The 18,410-nt window shown below is 34.1% G+C and overlaps 2 protein-coding genes across 4 annotated transcripts; one reads left to right on the forward strand and one right to left on the reverse strand.

Moving 5' to 3' along the window:
- LOC18607081 lies at nt 234-5,154 on the reverse strand. Of its 3 annotated transcripts, none has more exons than XM_007041067.2 (7): nt 4,874-5,152; nt 4,410-4,642; nt 3,136-3,974; nt 2,276-2,457; nt 1,779-1,999; nt 1,011-1,341; nt 234-887 (listed from the first exon to the last, which is right to left on the reverse strand). In XM_007041067.2, the coding sequence occupies exons 3-7, from the start codon at nt 3,926-3,928 to the stop codon at nt 438-440; spliced, it is 1,977 nt and encodes a 658-aa protein (XP_007041129.2). In that variant the 5' UTR covers nt 3,929-3,974; nt 4,410-4,642; nt 4,874-5,152; the 3' UTR covers nt 234-437. The 3 variants fall into 3 exon arrangements, with proteins under 3 accessions (XP_007041129.2, XP_017971929.1, XP_017971930.1); XM_018116440.1 differs by having other exon boundaries at nt 5,091-5,143; XM_018116441.1 differs by lacking the exon at nt 4,410-4,642 and having other exon boundaries at nt 4,874-5,154.
- On the forward strand, nt 10,099-16,486 carry LOC18607083 (cation-chloride cotransporter 1). Its single transcript, XM_018116197.1, has 13 exons — nt 10,099-10,421; nt 10,500-10,649; nt 10,884-10,962; nt 11,431-11,522; nt 11,833-11,947; nt 12,102-12,202; nt 12,389-12,450; nt 12,739-12,963; nt 13,463-13,577; nt 14,042-14,236; nt 14,365-14,765; nt 14,907-15,068; nt 15,200-16,486. Exons 1-13 carry the CDS (start codon nt 10,270-10,272, stop codon nt 16,288-16,290), a joined length of 2,940 nt encoding a protein of 979 aa, XP_017971686.1. The 5' UTR covers nt 10,099-10,269; the 3' UTR covers nt 16,291-16,486.

Raw genomic sequence — 18,410 nt, forward strand, 5'->3', positions numbered from 1 at the left:
TGTTTCTTTTTACCTAGGCTTCATGATTAATGGTTGATCCTGTGTTTCAGGTCTCGCTGCAATGAGCGGGCTAGCTCAACATAACAGGCTTCAACAATTAGAGTTCGACTTTGAAAACAGGTCCCCGGATGGGGATGATTAATAAGCAGATAATGGAATTTTGATCGCCTGATGATGGAGAAAACAACATTCTATCAGAATTTTCCATATCATATTTGCAGGGTGCTCCCAGGTGATATTTTCTCTGTATCATACCAATTTTTTTTGTTTTATCATTGACATTATACAAGCTACTATAATCAAAACTTCATTAATCCAAAGTATTTATCATTCTCTAACATCGCTAAGGCCTTGTACTCTCGCTCTCTCCCTCAGTTCAGCTCACATATGGAGTATTGACTAATTCGGGGCACAAAACTATTCATACAATCCACAAATCAGTTTGACGAGTTCTCTGATGCATTACAAGGAATTTCTGGCTGAGGAAGGCCATGAATGGCCTCAAAGGCCTGAGCAGAAGCTTTCGAGAATCCCATCAATGCCTGAAATACATTGGGAAGGCTAGTTTTTAGATTGTTTAAAGTCATGGTCTTGCAAACATGGACTGAGTTTAGATGTTTGCCCTTCTCCATGTCAACCCGCTTCTTTAAGGCCTCAGTTTTGGCTCGCTTCAACAATAAAGGATGCTTAGGGCTTAGGGTGGAGTTTACGTCTGAAGCAGCTACACTACCCTCAACCTTTTTCTCCATCTCAGTCAGTGACATTAACTCCTTCTCCAACCTTCTCTCAAGCTTATCAGATTTCTTTTGCTGGTTGTGTTCCTCAACCTGCTGTCGGATTATGGATTGGATGGCCAACAAAAAGCTCTTAATGGCCTCTGAAGCCACCTGCAAGCACAACAGATTAGTAAGAGATAGCTCCAAATGATACCACCAGATGAGATACTTCAACAAAGGGCTGATTATGTGATACATCCCTTATGCTCATATAATGATCATGGCAAAGTGTACCTTATCAGGTAATTTGTCAAAACCACGCTGCCATTCTTCACAGAGCCTACGAACCGTAGTTGAGCAATGATTCTGCTGATGGTCACCCACAAGGCAATCAGTGAGTTGGATCCAGCTGCAGAGTGTTCTTACATATTCTTGCTGAGATTTTACAAGCTTACAGAAGCTGTGATACCAGAAAGAAACCTCAGTTTCAAGCTGAGCTGTAGCCTGACGATGGGATTCAGTAGTCAGGTCCACGCTTAAATTATCAGTGAGATGATTCAACTGCTGTGAAATATGGTTCTGGACTTGATGAGATTTGTACATCATTCCCCACATCTCCATCAGCCTGTAATTGGAAGATTAGACAATTTGAACAAAAAACCATGATTCAAATTTATACACTACATAACATAAACCACCATTCAATCTTCCACTCAAAAACTACCGAAGGCTTGGGCAGAATTTCACTTGGAAACTGAAATAGTATGGGGAAGATATATTTAAGTTGGAATTTTAGTTAAGAAGGCTTCAATCAAACACTACTGTTGGTTTTTTTTCCTTGAATTGTGGATTCATAACTTTCATTAAAAGTTCCTTCAAAAATAAGGGTCAAGAAAGAAATTGAATCATTTTAGATTATCTTGCATTGTGAGGAACCTTGTTGCATTAGAACTGTGAGGCTTTTGGAGTATCCAAAAAATTATTTCTTATTCTCCATTTAGAGTATCACCAAACCCATTTTAAATTTAAAAAAGAAAATTGAAATATGTGACCAAATCTTACCCCGAAGTCAATGCAACCAGCTGAGGATGTAGCTCCTTATCAATGAGCTCCAATATAGATGAGCAGGTTGTACTTATTGATTGTTGCAGCCGACTTATGTCAGTCTCCAAATTCTCAACACTTGATCGGATTTTCTCAGTCTTGGTCCAGTCATGGTTTTCGTCTTGCCTTTGTAGCAACATCAATTTCCTTTCAAGCTCTAATTTTGCAATTTCTTCCTCCTACAAACGTCATTATCCATGAGGATGCAAAGACTTATACATATGAGAATATGGAAACAGAAAACTGAGGCAGAGCATACTCATAAGATAGTCATCATCAACGCCACCAGTCAGGCATTGAAAAAACTCCAAAACTACCACGAAACTATATACATATTACATAAAGGAATATGGAGATCCAAAGGCAGCAAAAATTTGATGGAGAAACCATAATCAAAATGCAAATTCTGATTATTGAAGAATTGATGTAATGACCACGCTAAGTATCACTCTTACCTTTACTTCCTTGTAAAGCTTCTGCTCTGCAACATATAGCTTATCAAGGGTAACGCAATGAGCTCCAGGCTTGCATGGTTCAATAGATCCACACTCAACAGCATCTCTAGCAAACTGAAGGGACTTAGAAGACCAGCTCCATGACAATGCACTAAAAACCTTTGCAGAATTGCTCCTCTTTCCTGTAGTGCGGACAGTATGGAAATAGTTAGCATTGAGCACTATGCAGCTACCAGATACTGGCTATTTGATGCACAAGTAATTTACTACAAGATCAAACAATAATTACCAAAGCAAATGATTTATAAGAATTCACTGAAAGGCCCGAACTAGGATTCATATTGCGAAGACAGCAAAAGAACAATCAGCAAAAATCACACAAAGAACGAATGCAAATCTAGTTCCTCCCTGGTGACACTAAAAAGTAAATTAGCAAATAGAAAGTGATAAAAAAGTCAAGCTCTTAAGTGGACTTGCTCTTACATCTTATGGTTCCCATCTCTCCCTACATCCTTGGGATTGGGGGTTAACATCATTGAGTAAAAGAGAAAATATCCTTCTACTGATGAAGGATTGGACCTTAGATATTTAGGACTTTAGGGCCCAATCCACTGGCAATGAGAGCTGTACACTGGCACCAAATGCACCTTAGAAACAGGTTTGAAGCCATCCTCACTTTAAATTTATATAAATCAATAACTTTCTGCAATTAGAACAGAAAGTACAATGATGCATAAATTATAAAAGAGTCAATTCCATCAGATAGAACTTCCTATCCAAGTTGATACCGTAGAAAATCAAGTAGCAAACAGAAGGAAAGAAATACACATAAGTAGTGAATTGTTGAAAGGTTTGCTTACTTTTGTTTTCCTTGAGTTTCCATGGAAGAGAATTGTCCCCTATGTTGATGTCTGTAAAAACAGCAATTTGCTTCCCACCAGCTGATGCTTTCAAAAAATAGTCATCTAACTCCTTTATAATTCTCTCCAACGTCTTCTTGTTCTTCCATACTACCATGGACACATCTGTAGAGTCTTTATTATACCAGCTCATCATTGATGAGTTATCATCAACAATTTCCCCAGGCTGACGCTTCTCAGGGAGAGGACTTACTGCAGTATTTTCAACAAGCTCCTCTTCCCTATCTTCATCCTCAAACTCCATCTTACTCTCAGCCCAATTTTCTTCCTCAACTGGTTCTACAGCTTCACTCTGTTTTGGATGATGGAGTGGTGAATTAGCCTCCCAAAAGTCCCAATAATTCCATGATGAGCTTGCACTAGGAGGTGGTGGGGTAGAACAATCATCCTGATTAATCTCTATGCTTTCTTCTTGGGCAGCTTCTCCTTTAACATTTTCACCGGCCTTTCTTGAATCAGGGCTAAAAGAAGGCGGTGGTGGAGGAGAAGGAGGCAATGGGGAAGGTGGAGAGGGAGGCAATGTCAGGCCATAAGAGGTATTTTCAAGTTCCAACGTGTCCGACTCAGTAAACTGCTTAAGAGTTACACCAGTATTCTTCAATGCCCTCAAATAGGCCAACTGCGCATCTGCAAATTCTCCTCTATATCCCACCAATTGTTTCATAAGCCTCTTCCGCTCCTTACAAACCTGAACCCTTCCTTCCTTATCGATCCTTGAAGCAACACAGCCCATTTTTTCAATCAGGGATCATAAAAGTCTTTGAACTCTCTAATTTAACCTGCAGTAGAATACATTAAACACAAAGCAATCTCAATTTTCTACACCATATTCTGTTGAAAAAAGACAAGTAAGATCCCAGCAAATTTATAAGGTTGATCAGATATTCTCCAAAAGCCAAATTTGCAATTCTCATACATATGCATTCCTTTCCTGGAAATTCAAAGACCTCAAATATAACAGAAACAACAGCAAAACGATCAGTCAATGCCAAGATCTCTACAACTCGTAAATTACTCAGGAATGAGTGCTTTCCCTGCTAATAATTTAGTTCCACAGGCTAAAATGATACTCATAACCAAAAATTCCAGCTTCTACAGAAACTTCACACCTTACTTTTACGGTGATCAAAGGCCTCATAGAAGACAAAAGAAAAGAAAAGAGACTAGAAAACAGGAATAACCAGTTTCTTAATATACTACCATCATCCACCTACCCATAAAGTAGCAATAGATTCAAATGGATGCCCCTTTGATTCGATGATTCTAAACAAGGTTTCTCAGCCAAAATGATGATCTTTATAACGCAAAGATCAAAACTTTCAAGCCCAAAATTTCTCTCACACTAAATGCATTTTCAACGTCTGCTGATGCAGATCCTCAGACAAGACAACAAGAACACCACCCCAGATGCACCCAACTTCAAAAATCTCCATAGCTCAAACTAAAGCTGCAATAGAACAATCGAGAAAAACAGTTTAAGACCAAAAAAGGGTCTTACTCTTACGAGAGTCTTACAAAATATTTCACTAGTAATATTTAAAAGAAAAAAAATGAAGAAAAACGACAAGAAAACAACGTGGCTGAAATAGAAACTGCCAGAGACAGAGATTTGCTTGTTCTGTTTTTTTCCTGGAAAATAAAATAAAAAAAACAGTAAAAACAAAAGGAACCAATATACCTTATTACTGAAACAAAGGATCTTTTGGTTCTGGGTTTCGTTTGAAAGCGTTAAAACTCAAAAACAGAAGGGAAATGAGAGCAATGCTTTCAAGGTGATAGAACTTGTGGAAAATCCCACCAAAGAAGAAACTTGGAAAGATCTCTTCTTTGCTTAGCTTTTTCAAAGAGGAGGAAAAGAAAGAAGGAGCTCGACACCCGAGGACAGACCCCATTACCATGAGAGAAGCATCCAAAGCAGAGGGAAGCTGAGCTGGCGCATTATAGCAACTCTCAAAGGGTCAAGTCCCGACATTTATTTTTTCTTCCTGCTTTAATTAAAGAAAAAGCCTTTTCCACGCCAGCATGCGTGCCTAGGATTACTCCGTTTGAAAAAAGGTCCACGTCACTCGCTGACTGCGTACTATAGTGTGTGCCGGCAGCTGCGCACGTTAGCCTCCGACGGCTGTACAATTTAGCATTAGACCATAAGATAAGACATACTCCCTTTTTTATTTACATTTAAATAGAAAATATCATTTAAACATTTTGTGAAATTTTTTTTTCTTATTTTAGTTGGTAAAAATGAAATTGATGAAATATTTGTTAATTTTGAATTATCCGAAATCAAATTTAATTAACACTTAATTATTCATATCTTACTCAAATCCAATTAAAAATCAATATCTAACACTCAAACTTTATTATTAATATTTGTTAAAACAACGGGAACTCTAATAATAAAAATGAATATAAAATTAAATTTTTTATATATCATTAATAAAAATAAGAATAATAAATTAAAATTTAGAATTATATTTTAAAAAATTAATAAATTCTAATAGGTATTAAATTAATCACAAATCATAAGTAATTTATAAATAAAAAGTAATATATAAAATTAAAATTTATTTATAATCAAATTTTGATAATGGATATCCTATGACCATTATTCGAATTTTATAAGAACCCTAATAATAAATTTTTTATCTAAATCTTATCCAAATTCAATTATACTAAATTCAAGCAGCCAAAAATCAAATAAGGATCAAAAGTTGTTTGAATGTAGGCAGCATAGTAGTTTGACTATTTAGTTTCTACCATTTATTTTTCCTTGTGCTTTTTCTTTAAAGCATATGCCATGTCAGAAAAAGGATAAAAAAAAAAAAAAGGGTGCGCAGTTTAGCTGAGGGTGGTTGGTTAAGTTAAAGCGGTCACTTTATTTGTAAAACAAGACAAAAGGAAATCCAAGTTCTAAGCCCAACCAGCTTTAAGCATTTAAAAGGAAGCAAATCTTTTGGTAAAATGCCCTTTCCGGGTGACTAATGATAATGATTTGTCTCCCTAGGTTTAGTTACTTTCAGCTGTTCCCTTTTCTCATGTCGCCCACTTTGCCTCCTCCTCTCTCATTCCTCCCTTTTCTTTTCTTTTCTTTTCTTTTTTTATTTAAATGGATATAATGACATAAAAAAATAAATCTTTACAAAAAGAAAATTACTAATATTTACGATAAATATTTAAAAACGGAAGGAGTACTATGTTATTTATATATATATATATATATATAAATCTTCATTTTAAAACTAAACTAAAATTAAGAATTTTTTTAAAAGAATAATATAGAAGAAACAAAAACGAATAAAAGATAGATAATATAAAATATCTCGATCCTATAGCAGTGTCCCACCCATTATGATTTTTCACTCATAGAGAAAAAAGATTCACCTTGATCCGAATTTATTTTGATATTCGTATCTACATTAGTGAGAAATTAGATAAGTTTTAATATTATTTATTACGAGTTAATATTTTTAATTCAAAAAATATATCTATTAAGTAAAATAATATTCTTACTTATAAACTCATTCTCTTTTTTATTAATTTGAGATAGTGGAATTAGTACTTTTGAAAAAAAAAATATTTCTCTTTATTGCATATGTGTATTAGGCTCCAAATGTTTGTTTATCCAAATCATGAATTGGGTTGGGATGGGGAGATGGAATTTTAATTTGGGTTGGGCTTGGTTTTATTTATTGGGTCTAGGACTTAAATTGGGGCCGAATTGGCCACGAGGCCATCTCAAGTGTTAGAGTCAAATGCGCTAAAGAGCATTACCACATTCTCCAGCATTTGAAATGATCATTTCAATTCAGAACTATTCTCGATCAATAATCATTTTAGTATTTGATTTATTTATTTATACTAAACAATAATTATTTCCCAAAATATTTATTTCGTAAAATTTTTGAATAATTATTACCGACTCTCTTCCGATACTAGTAACATTATATTTACTAACAAAAACTTTGGTTACCATAAAAAGTAAATAACCAACTGTTGCTTACATACACTTTCCACCAAACCCCTTTTTTTGGCATGGATTTGGCTGAGATATAGCATTCATACTCTTTTCCTTTGCTAAGCAACAATTTCCTTCCAACTTTCACGCACGTGACTTCTTCTTTTGTGCTTTGTCATTTTTCATTAAAAGATGTTATTTATTTGTTAATTCTCGTCTTCATAAATTAATTAAAAATATATTTAGTGCTTGGTTGGTCTAATTTTTTGTTCAATTTATCTACCTCTTAAAAATAAAAGTTAGACCAAATATAAATTTTAAAAAGTTATTAAAAAAAGTAATTTTTTAAAAAAAAAATAAAATTTTGAAAAAAAAATTTCTTGAAAAGCTACTGTGAAGAGTTTTTTCTTCTTTTCTTTTAAAAATATAAAAAAAAATTTATTTTTATTTTAAAAATATCTTCATCTGTTAAATATAATTACAATATTACTCTCTTAAAAAATACATTTTATAATAATTTTAACTAAAATTATAACTTATAAAAAAATTTATCAAACGACTTTAACTTAATTTTAAAACCTATTATTTTTCATAATAATTTTTAAATTAAAAAAAATCAAGTCAAACAAGCTCTTAACATACAAGATAATAAGATTAAAAGTTTTTCACCACACTGACACTTAGTCACAATCGAGACTCCAATGTGACGAAAAAACGTTTGAAAATTTTTCACCGTACTGGAACTTAATGGCCATCAAGGTTTCAATGTGATGAAAAGCCTTTCATTTGTTTCAATTTAATAAAGAAACGAAACTTTAGAATTAAAATGAATGTAGGTTTTGAAAAATTATTATTGTTATGATTAAAAATTAATATCTTTATTGGTATTTTTTTTATTTATTAAGAAAAGTAAAAGGAAATTATATATATATAAAAAAAAAAAACTCTTTTGAGTGTCTATATGAAATATAAAAACCTAACTTGCTCATGAAGGATGCCTCCATCACACTCACAGAGTCTCTCACATGAATCAAATTCACTGCAATTTACAACTAAAAAAGTGTCCTGCGAAATCAGCTTGTCCCCACTCCATGATTCTTTGACGGACTGGCGGCCAACATGAACGTCCCATAAAAATAAAATCACATTTCTTTTGGAATAATGTTCTCAGCATGATAAAAATTTTATAGTACAACATACATATTTATAATATATATAAAAGTAAGATATTTTAATTTTTTCCAATTTGTTTTAATTGAGTCTTCAATTGAATGACAAGTGTCATTCAATTAGAACACTTTTTTATTTTTTAGACCTTTCGTTTTTTATTGAATTAATTTTTTTTACACCTTATGTCAAAAATAAGTTGTTTTTACATTTGATGAGTTTTTTTTATATTTATTTATTTTAATAAAAAAACTTAAAAATAATAATTTTTAACTTTTAATAATTAAAAAATAGATTCATTTAATATTTATCAGTTACAATTTAATATCTATAATATATATAAAAGTAAGATGTTTCAATTTTTTTCAATTTGTTTCATTTGAATAACAAGTGTCATTTAATTAGAACTCTTTTTTATTTTTTGGATCTTTCGTTTTCTATTGAATTAATTTTTTTTACACCTTATGTAAAAAATAAGTTGTTTTTGACATTTGATGGGTTTTTTTTTTACTTTTATTTATTTTAATAAAAAAATTTAAAAACTATAATTTTTAATTTTTAATACTTAAAAGATAGATTCATTTAATATTTATCAGTTACAATTTAATATTATTTTTATCTATATTCTCTTATTCTGCATGAATCTGCAACTATAGTATATAGATATATCTTTTATACTTAATATTGTATAAAAGGCCTTTTAAATTAAAAAAAAAACTCATAATTATGTCTATTTACATCAATTTTAAATTTTATTTTTTTATTGTACTAGGTCTTTATATTTTAATTTTTGTTCAATTTTAATAAAAATATAATAATTACTGAATTCAATGTCAATCGATATGTTTAGCCACGTAATAATATGAAAATTAATGTGATCACAACAACTGCCATATGAACAAAAAATACTCATTGATATTATATTTGACCACAATTAATTATCTATTAAAATTAAGAATTTATACGAATATAAATTAAAACATAATAATTTTTTAAATACAACAAAAATATAAATTTTTTTTCACATAACTATAAATGATTCAAAGGTTTTTTTTTAAACCTTTTAACAATGTTGTACATGCCACTACTAAGATCAAAATGGCAACCTAACTCGGAGAAATAAAAACGGATATAATAAGAGATAGCGACATCGTAGAATCCAGGATTTGGATCATTAATTTTTCTTATTTTTTTATTAGAGGTGCCTAAATAAAGTGCTATTTTACTTTGACCTACACCGAATTTGGAAAAAATATTATTTTTTTTTGGAAGATAAATGTATTCAAAGTTGAAGATTCTTTTTTTCAATAAAAATTTTTTATAAGAATATAAATAAATTAGCCATAACATCTCTTAATAAACAAGCAATTACAGTTATGTAACTTTTTTTTTCCCTTCAAAGTTACCTTCATATTTTTTACTAGTAGTAAAAAAATTGAACATTTATATATGTATAAATTAACTCTGATTTCACCTAATTAAGATGGTAAAAACATATAATTCTCAAAAAATTTATTGTAAGCATTAACGTGTGATGGATAAATTTAAAAAAATTATATATTATAATTATTTATTTTTTTATTACATTTAAATAAAATTTTTAAATTTTTTATTAGTTTTCAAAAAACACGAAGAATTGAAGATTCAACGTGGCTTTAAAAGTCTAATTTAAGTTCGTTTTATTTATTTATTTTATATTAATACTATCATTCAAGGGAAGTTTCCTCTTATATTAATCAAAGAAAAGTAAAAAAAAAAAGGGAAAAAGAAAGAAAAAATGTCGCCATTACCGTAATCCGGTTTATATAAATAAAATCCAATTTTAATCTGAGATCTCTCTGGCTGGCTTTCCTTCCCTCTCTATCTTTTGCAAATTGGGCATTTCATTTCATTTTTGGATCTGAATAAGAAGAATTTAGATCTAAAATTTACTTGAAGGATTGAATCCGAAAATGAACAATGGGGATTTAGAAGGCGGCGGGGACGAAGGCTTCCATGGAGGCGGCCGCAAGTACAGGCCCGTCGTGGCGCACGATCGCGCTGTTCTCGAGATGTCCTCCATGGATCCTGGATCTTCTTCCTCCGGTTCCCAATCTTCTATCAGGTAATCCTCCGTTTTGTCTTTCTCTTTTGCTGTGAGTTTTTTCTTTTTCTCATAATGGATAGTAATATATATTGGCAGGAAAATAAAAGTGGTAACGCAGGGGAACTCGGATTCTGATGGAAGGGAAGGTTCGATTCCTGAGAATGGTGGGGCCAATGGTCCTCACAGGGAAAATAAATTGGAATTGTTTGGTTTTGATTCTCTCGTCAATATTCTTGGTCTCAAAAGGTATGTGGTTTGTTTTCCATTAATGCTTACACTCGCATTTTGTGCGCAATGATCAAACGATGTTAGTATTTCCTTTCATGAAGCATATAGCTATGCTTCTTCATGTTAGTACTTGCTAATTAATGTTTCTTGGTAATTAACCAATGAATAGTTTGGGTTGGCCGGACAATTTTCCTTTACGTAAGTTTTTTTTTTTAACTTATGATCAGTAGCTGCTTTTGACTTGTTTTCCAGTATGACAGGAGAGCAAATCCCGGCACCTTCTAGCCCAAGAGATGGTGAAGAGGTTTCGATCACCAATGGGCATCCAAAGGTAAGCTATCCTTTCACTTTAGCCTGATTGATTATACTACTTCCATTTTTCATTACTGGCATTGTGTTTCATCATCAACATCAATGTTGTTATGCTTGAGCAAAAGCAAATAAGCTATGAGACGAGGATTAAATTAATAAATTGTTGAAGAATATGGGTGATATTGGGGTATTTACCCTGTTATTAGTTTTTGAATTTTTCTGATATGTAATATGACGAAAGAACAAAAAGATACTCTTGTTTAGTTTCCTTCCGCTAGGTCCGCTAGGCATATAAGTTAATTATGTCTGACTTGGTCGAAATAGTAGTGAGTATTGAGAAATTTATGTACGGGCAACGAAATACTATGTATCAGATTGTTCTTTGTTTTTTTTTTTTTTTTTTTTGTCTTCTTTCTTAATGAAAATTAGAAAACTGTACATTACAGCCTTCTGATGCTGTTTTATGTTATGTGCACACATCATGCAGCCCTCTGATGTCAAAATGGGTACAATGATGGGGGTATTTGTCCCATGCTTGCAAAATATTTTGGGTATTATCTACTATATCCGGTTTTCTTGGTAAGTCCTATTATCTCACCTTTATTTTGTCTCAGTACAAAAGTGCAGAAGTGCATGTGCAATTGTAAATTCAATGTGTGCTTTGTTTCTAATTGATGCTGCTGTTTTTGAATTTAAAGCTGAGCTTCTTTTCAATAATTTGAATTTCACAAGACACTGTTGCTTTATATTTGATATATGGTCTACAGACACACACACACACACACACACACACACACACTCTGAGTTACGCCCTTGAACAGTACCCTATGCAGTAAAATAGGTGGATTTGGTAATTTTGGGTTCTAAGGTTCAGTTATGAGAATTTCAGGATTGTTGGCATGGGTGGCATTGGCGAATCACTGCTTCTGGTATCGTTTTGTGGTCTGTGTACTTTCTTGACAGGAATATCATTGAGTGCAATTGCAACTAATGGTGCAATGAAGGTACAAGTTCTTTATATATCTTCAACAGTCATTTTTCAGTTCACATGTGATGCCTTAAATGGATAATTTACTTAGGAGTTGAATTCTGGTGTTGTTACCTTGAATTTGGAGGTTTTTTCACTAAATAGTTGTGTGTTGTTATAATTACTGCTAGGGTGGTGGTCCATATTATCTCATTGGTCGTGCCCTTGGTCCCGAGGTTGGAGTTAGCATTGGACTATGTTTCTTCCTTGGCAATGCAGTGGCAGGAGCGCTGTAAGTATATCTTCTGGTCCTTTCATTTTTTTTATAACACTATTTCGTGCATGGTTCAAGGATGTAGTTTAATGGAATCACTCACCATGATATATGCTATCTTGATAGCATAATGTATTACGTATTTAACAATATTGTACACATGCTTATACTGGTATCTTCCTTGTGCTTTGGTTGTGGTTGTAGTTATGTGTTGGGAGCTGTAGAAACCTTTCTAAAAGCTCTTCCTTCTGCTGGGATTTTTACTGGTAATGATTGATTGCAATTGACAGCACAATTGTTGTTTTATTTTATTTTTAGAATCTTTTTGCCTTTTTAATTATCGCTTTTAAAGATTTTGAGGCTCTTGTCGCCGCGCTTGTGTCTGGTCTTTAGCTGATAACTTGGTTATATACATTACTTACACTAAATGTGTAGTGATGGCTACACAACAAGCATGGCGAATGGCTTGGTATCAGCACAATAGTATAGATTCAAATGTGTTTAAAAAAATCTTGTTCCAATTCGTTTCTAATATCCTCGTGCTTGCGATGCAGAGACCACTACAAAGGTGAATGGCACGGTATCAGAACCAATACAGAGTATAAGTACACATGACTTGCAAATTTATGGGATTGTCGTGACTATCATCCTATGCTTTATTGTGTTTGGTGGGGTGAAAATGATCAATCGGGTTGCCCCTGCTTTCCTTGTACCTGTTTTATTCTCGGTATTCTGCATATTTATTGGGATCTTTTTGGCAAAGAAGGATGACCCTCAACGTGAGTGTCTTCTTTATATTCTTTTTGCCCTCTCTCTCTCTCTCTCTCTTATTTTGCCCCAAGAGAACAACTTGTAGAGTTGATTCCTAAAGTGTCATGCTTACAAGGTAGTGATGTGTAGCTCTTGAGCATGATAGGATAAGCTATTTTGGTTGGATAAGTGTTTGGTGTGTCACTACATTTTTACTTACGTTAAAAATTTGTTTCATTGGACATATTGCTCTTGTACCAATGCTCATGTCATTAACTTATCATTTGTGGCTTTTGCATTCTTATGAAGTTGGTCTTAAAGTCAAATGGCATAGGCATACATGCCTGTCGATATTTGTCCCAGGTTGAATACAACAGTGGCCTATTCTTTGGTGCGAGCCATATGTCATTGCTCAAAATCAATTTGAATTTCCCCTTTGTTGAGTGTGCATGCGTTTCTTGTCATTTTCTGTCCTGATATCTGGATTTATGTGGATATACGAAACATGTTACTTGTGATGCTTGACAGCTGGAATTACGGGCTTGAGTTTGGAAAGCTTTAAAGATAACTGGAGTTCAGATTATCAGAATACAAACAATGCTGGTATCCCTGACACTGAAGGAAAGGTGCACTGGGACTTTAAGTAAGAACCTTCAAGGCTGCTAGCATTGTACTTATTAGAGTTAAATTTTCTTGGATTCTGAATGTGTTACATTATCAAAGGATGAAGCACTATTTCTGGAGGGCTGGTTCAGACAAACATCTGCTCTCTTGATTATTTTCAATTCCTGTTGTTGATTGTACAAATATAGCCCTAATAAGCACACACTCACCTAATAGCATTTGGAACTTGTTTGATAATGGAGGTCTGGAGGAGTATGGATTATAAGTATTAAAATTGGTGGCCATACTGCTTGTCCAAAAAGGAGGAAACAAGTTCATTGCCCCTACCTCCACCTTTTTAACTATCAAAAGAAAAGGAAAATGTTGTTCCCCTACTATCAAGTTTTGATGTGTGTTAACCACATACTTTTCTCATATCTGATGAAATGGATGTAGCTTCTTTCATGGCTTTTCTAACTCCTTTTTGTTTATATACTTTTTCAGTGCATTGGTTGGTCTCTTTTTCCCAGCTGTAACAGGAATCATGGCCGGTTCAAATCGATCAGCCTCACTTAAAGATACTCAGCGTTCGATCCCCATTGGGACATTGGCTGCCACACTTACTACTACTGCGCTTTATATTGTTTCTGTCTTACTTTTTGGAGCTGTTGCCACCAGAGATAAGCTTTTGACTGACAGGTATCATATTTTCTAGTCTTACACGAAAGTTTTCCATGGATTCTACTGGTAATGTTTCCCCTGTGCATTCTTGTATTTAAGATTTAAGGTTTAGATATTGTTGTAATATTAAACCACCTTCGATGCAGGCTTCTTACTGCTACAATTGCTTGGCCTTTCCCAGCTATCATTCATATTGGAATTATTCTTTCAACTTTAGGTGCAGCACTTCAAAGCCTGACTGGTGCCCCTCGTCTTCTTGCAGCAATAGCCAATGATGATATTCTTCCTGTTCTCAATTACTTCAAAGTTGCAGATGGTAGTGAGCCTTATATCGCTACCCTCTTTACTTCTTTCATCTGTATGGGGTGTGTCATCATTGGGAATCTGGATCTTATCACACCAACTATAACTATGTTTTTCCTTCTATGTTATTCGGGTGTGAACTTGTCTTGCTTCCTTCTGGATCTTCTAGATGCTCCCAGTTGGCGTCCTCGGTGGAAATTTCACCACTGGAGCCTCTCTCTCCTTGGAGCATCACTGTGTATAGGTATGCTTTCATTGCATACAGTGCAATTTTAGATTTAACATTTTGTGTCCCTTTTAGTTGAAAAAATCCTGCATACTAGCACCGTTGTATTTTCATTAGAGGCTGATGCTCAGCTGTTTTCTTTGCTTTTGTTTGTTGCAGTGATAATGTTCTTGATCTCGTGGTCATTCACTGTAGTGTCTCTGGCCCTCACCAGCCTCATATATTATTATGTGAGCATTAAAGGAAAGGCTGGGGACTGGGGGGACGGTTTCAAAAGTGCATATTTTCAACTAGCCCTTCGCAGCCTTAGATCTCTGGGAGGTACTTGTTTTGTTATGCGTATCTTTATTAACTCTGTGCATGCATGTGTATGCATGCTCTACTTGTGTTTTGTACGTAGACATGAGTAGGCCTCCTGTGTTCCTGTCGTTGACCTATTTATTTATTTGCAGCAAACCAAGTTCATCCAAAGAACTGGTATCCCATTCCTCTTGTATTCTGTCGGCCTTGGGGTAAGCTGCCAGAAAATGTACCTTGCCATCCAAAACTTGCTGACTTTGCCAACTGCATGAAGAAGAAAGGCCGTGGAATGTCCATATTTGTCAATATACTAGATGGGGACTACCATGAACGTGCTGAAGATGCCAAGGCTGCCTGCAAGCAACTTGATACCTACATTAACTACAAGAACTGTGAAGGTGTTGCAGAAATAGTGGTAGCACCTAATATGACTGAAGGCTTCCGTGGAATTGTGCAGACCATGGGTCTTGGCAACCTCAAGCCCAATATTGTAGTGATGCGGTACCCAGAAATATGGCGTCGTGAGAACCTAAATGAAATCCCAACCAGATTTGTCGGTATAATTAATGACTGTATTGTTGCAAATAAGGCAGTTGTCATTGTCAAGGGCCTCGATGAATGGCCCAATGAGTATCAAAGGCAATATGGTACCATTGATTTGTATTGGATTGTGAGAGATGGCGGTCTCATGCTTCTTTTGTCACAGCTTCTTCTTACTAAAGAGAGCTTTGAGAGCTGTAAGATTCAGGTCTTCTGCATTGCAGAGGAAGATGCAGATGCAGAGGGTCTCAAGGCTGATGTGAAGAAGTTTTTGTATGATCTTCGGATGCAAGCTGAGGTGATTGTTATAACAATTAAGTCTTGGGATGTGCAACCAGAGGGTGGCTCTCAGCAAGATGAGTCGCTGGAGGCATTTAGTGCTGCTCAGCAGCGGGTAGCTGGTTACTTATCGGAAATAAAGGAAGCAGCGAAGAAAGAAGGGACCCCTTTGATGGCTGACGGAAAGCCTGTAGTTGTGAATGAGCAACAAGTGGAGAAGTTTCTCTATACCACTCTGAAGCTGAATTCAACGATATTAAGATATTCTCGAATGGCTGCAGTTGTGCTTGTAAGCTTACCCCCACCTCCTGTCAGCCACCCAGCTTACTGCTACATGGAGTACATGGATTTGTTGGTAGAAAATGTGCCGAGGCTTTTGATTGTAAGAGGATACCGTAGAGATGTTGTAACTTTATTCACATAGTCTTCCGATGATTGAATCATGACTGTAATTTTGGTACTGTTCATATAGGTTTTTTCCCCGAATTTCTTGTAGTCAAAGTGTTACATTCATTCTTTTCAGCCATTTTGATTCATGGCATTTTTTTAATTCATTTAATAGGTTTTTTCCCCCTCTGAAAAGAAAAAGAAATTTTGCAGAAGTATTCCTTTTGGGTTGAGCTCTGACTTGTGATTTCTTCTGGTCTGGATTACTGGAACGACTGATATTCAATAGACAATCAAATTTCTGTATTGCCCCTTGCCGGCTATAGTTGAGGTTCATTTTGAACCTAAAACACCCTGAATCTGAAATAGTTGGAACTCAGAATATCATCAAATGTTAACGTAACATTCATTTCAAACTCAAACGTGTTGTTCAAATCTATATTTATTTTAAACGGAATGACTAGAATCCAAAATGATCAAACACGTCTCTACGATACATAAAATTCAAAATGATCGCTATACATAAAAACCCTATAAATCCTGGACTGAAGCACAAGGGCAATACCGAAAGGCCTGCATAACAGGCTTTGTTTTGGCCTTTTGGTAGTTGAGAGCTTTACACGATGACAGGAAAACAAGAAACCAAAGGGAAACACAGGCTCAAGCCCATCACTGGAACCTGTAGCTGCCAGTTCGGCCTAGTTGCAATAACTTTCCCTCGCTTGTCCTTGTATTATTATAGCGTTTCATAGATTAAGAATAAAAAATATATATTTTTGTTAAATGAAAAGGCAATCGGGAGCCGTAAACCGGAACATCTATTTTGCTTTCTTTAGAAAGTTCAAAGCTAGACCACATGGTCTTAGTTTTCCATCCCACCCTATCGGATTAGTCAAATGATAAAGCTCGACATTGAATCCCAAAGTCTCCCACCTAGTACCCTCTTTCTGAATTCTACCCACCACAGCTTATCTTATTTCCATTTGTTTACATACTTGTTCACATCACAGCCTGGCTTTTTGCTTTAGCCATTTGACAAGCATTTTTGTATTGCAGGAACTAGAACAAGAAGTCGACTTCAAAGATATTAGTCCATGTCGACGACGACCTATTTTGGGTGTTTTCCAAGTCGGCCAAAGCACGTCGCTGTGACCATGACCGCTGCCTGTTATTGTCAACACTCCAAACCAATTCTGAGGTGGATGAGCCATCTGCCAGCTTCAGCAATCTATAAACACTGCGTGTGGTTATCTTCTAAGTCTACTTTCCCATACTTCCCTTCACGTAACCTTTATCTGTACCAAGGCCATCTCTTGTAAATCGAAGTCGTTTTGATACCTGTCTGTACCCCCCAGTCAACACCTCTATTTCCGACCATAAAAAAAGGGGTCTCTCTCCCAAATGATAATGATGATTTCATTGATGTGTAATGACATGTGCATTTGACTTGATATATTAAAATAGTCTAACATAGACCATTTTTTATTTGAAGAAAGAGCATAAAGGATTGGAATAAACTTCCACATCCAATTCATAAATACACTCCCAAGAGTTCATTTCAATTTCAAATTTCAATATAAGATGACATTTTTTTTGAATTTATCTTCAATTTTATCTCAAATTCATATATATATTGAACTATTATTATGAAATATATATATATATATGTGCATTTTATCATTAAATCAAACATTTAAATATTTTAAGGTTTTAGTATTTTATTCCAATATTTTGTAGAAAATTGAGTTGAAAAAAATATTCATATGAAAATCAGTCAAAAGTTTTCAATTTATTTTTTTTGGAAAAATATATAAGAATTTCATTAAGAGAAAGATTTACAAAAATTATCCTATAGTAGTAATGTAAGAGAGAAATAAAATCTTACTTATTTTATAATTAATTAATTTTTTTTTAAAAAAAGAGAATTTGAATTCATACTTTTTAAATAGAAAAGTATATAATAATTAATAAATCAAGTATTCAAATATTATAATTAATTATTTTACGTTATTTGATTGGTTTAAATAAAATTAAAATATCATATAGTCAGATTCAAGTAAGATTCTATTACCGTAGGATTCAATATTCAGGTTACAACAAATTAATAAATAAGAGAGTATCAAAAAGGGGAATGTTGTTATCTTTTTTTGTTTAAAA

Source organism: Theobroma cacao, chromosome 2 (genome assembly GCF_000208745.1).
Source record: "Theobroma cacao cultivar B97-61/B2 chromosome 2, Criollo_cocoa_genome_V2, whole genome shotgun sequence".
In the NCBI taxonomy this organism is placed as follows: domain Eukaryota; kingdom Viridiplantae; phylum Streptophyta; class Magnoliopsida; order Malvales; family Malvaceae; genus Theobroma; species Theobroma cacao.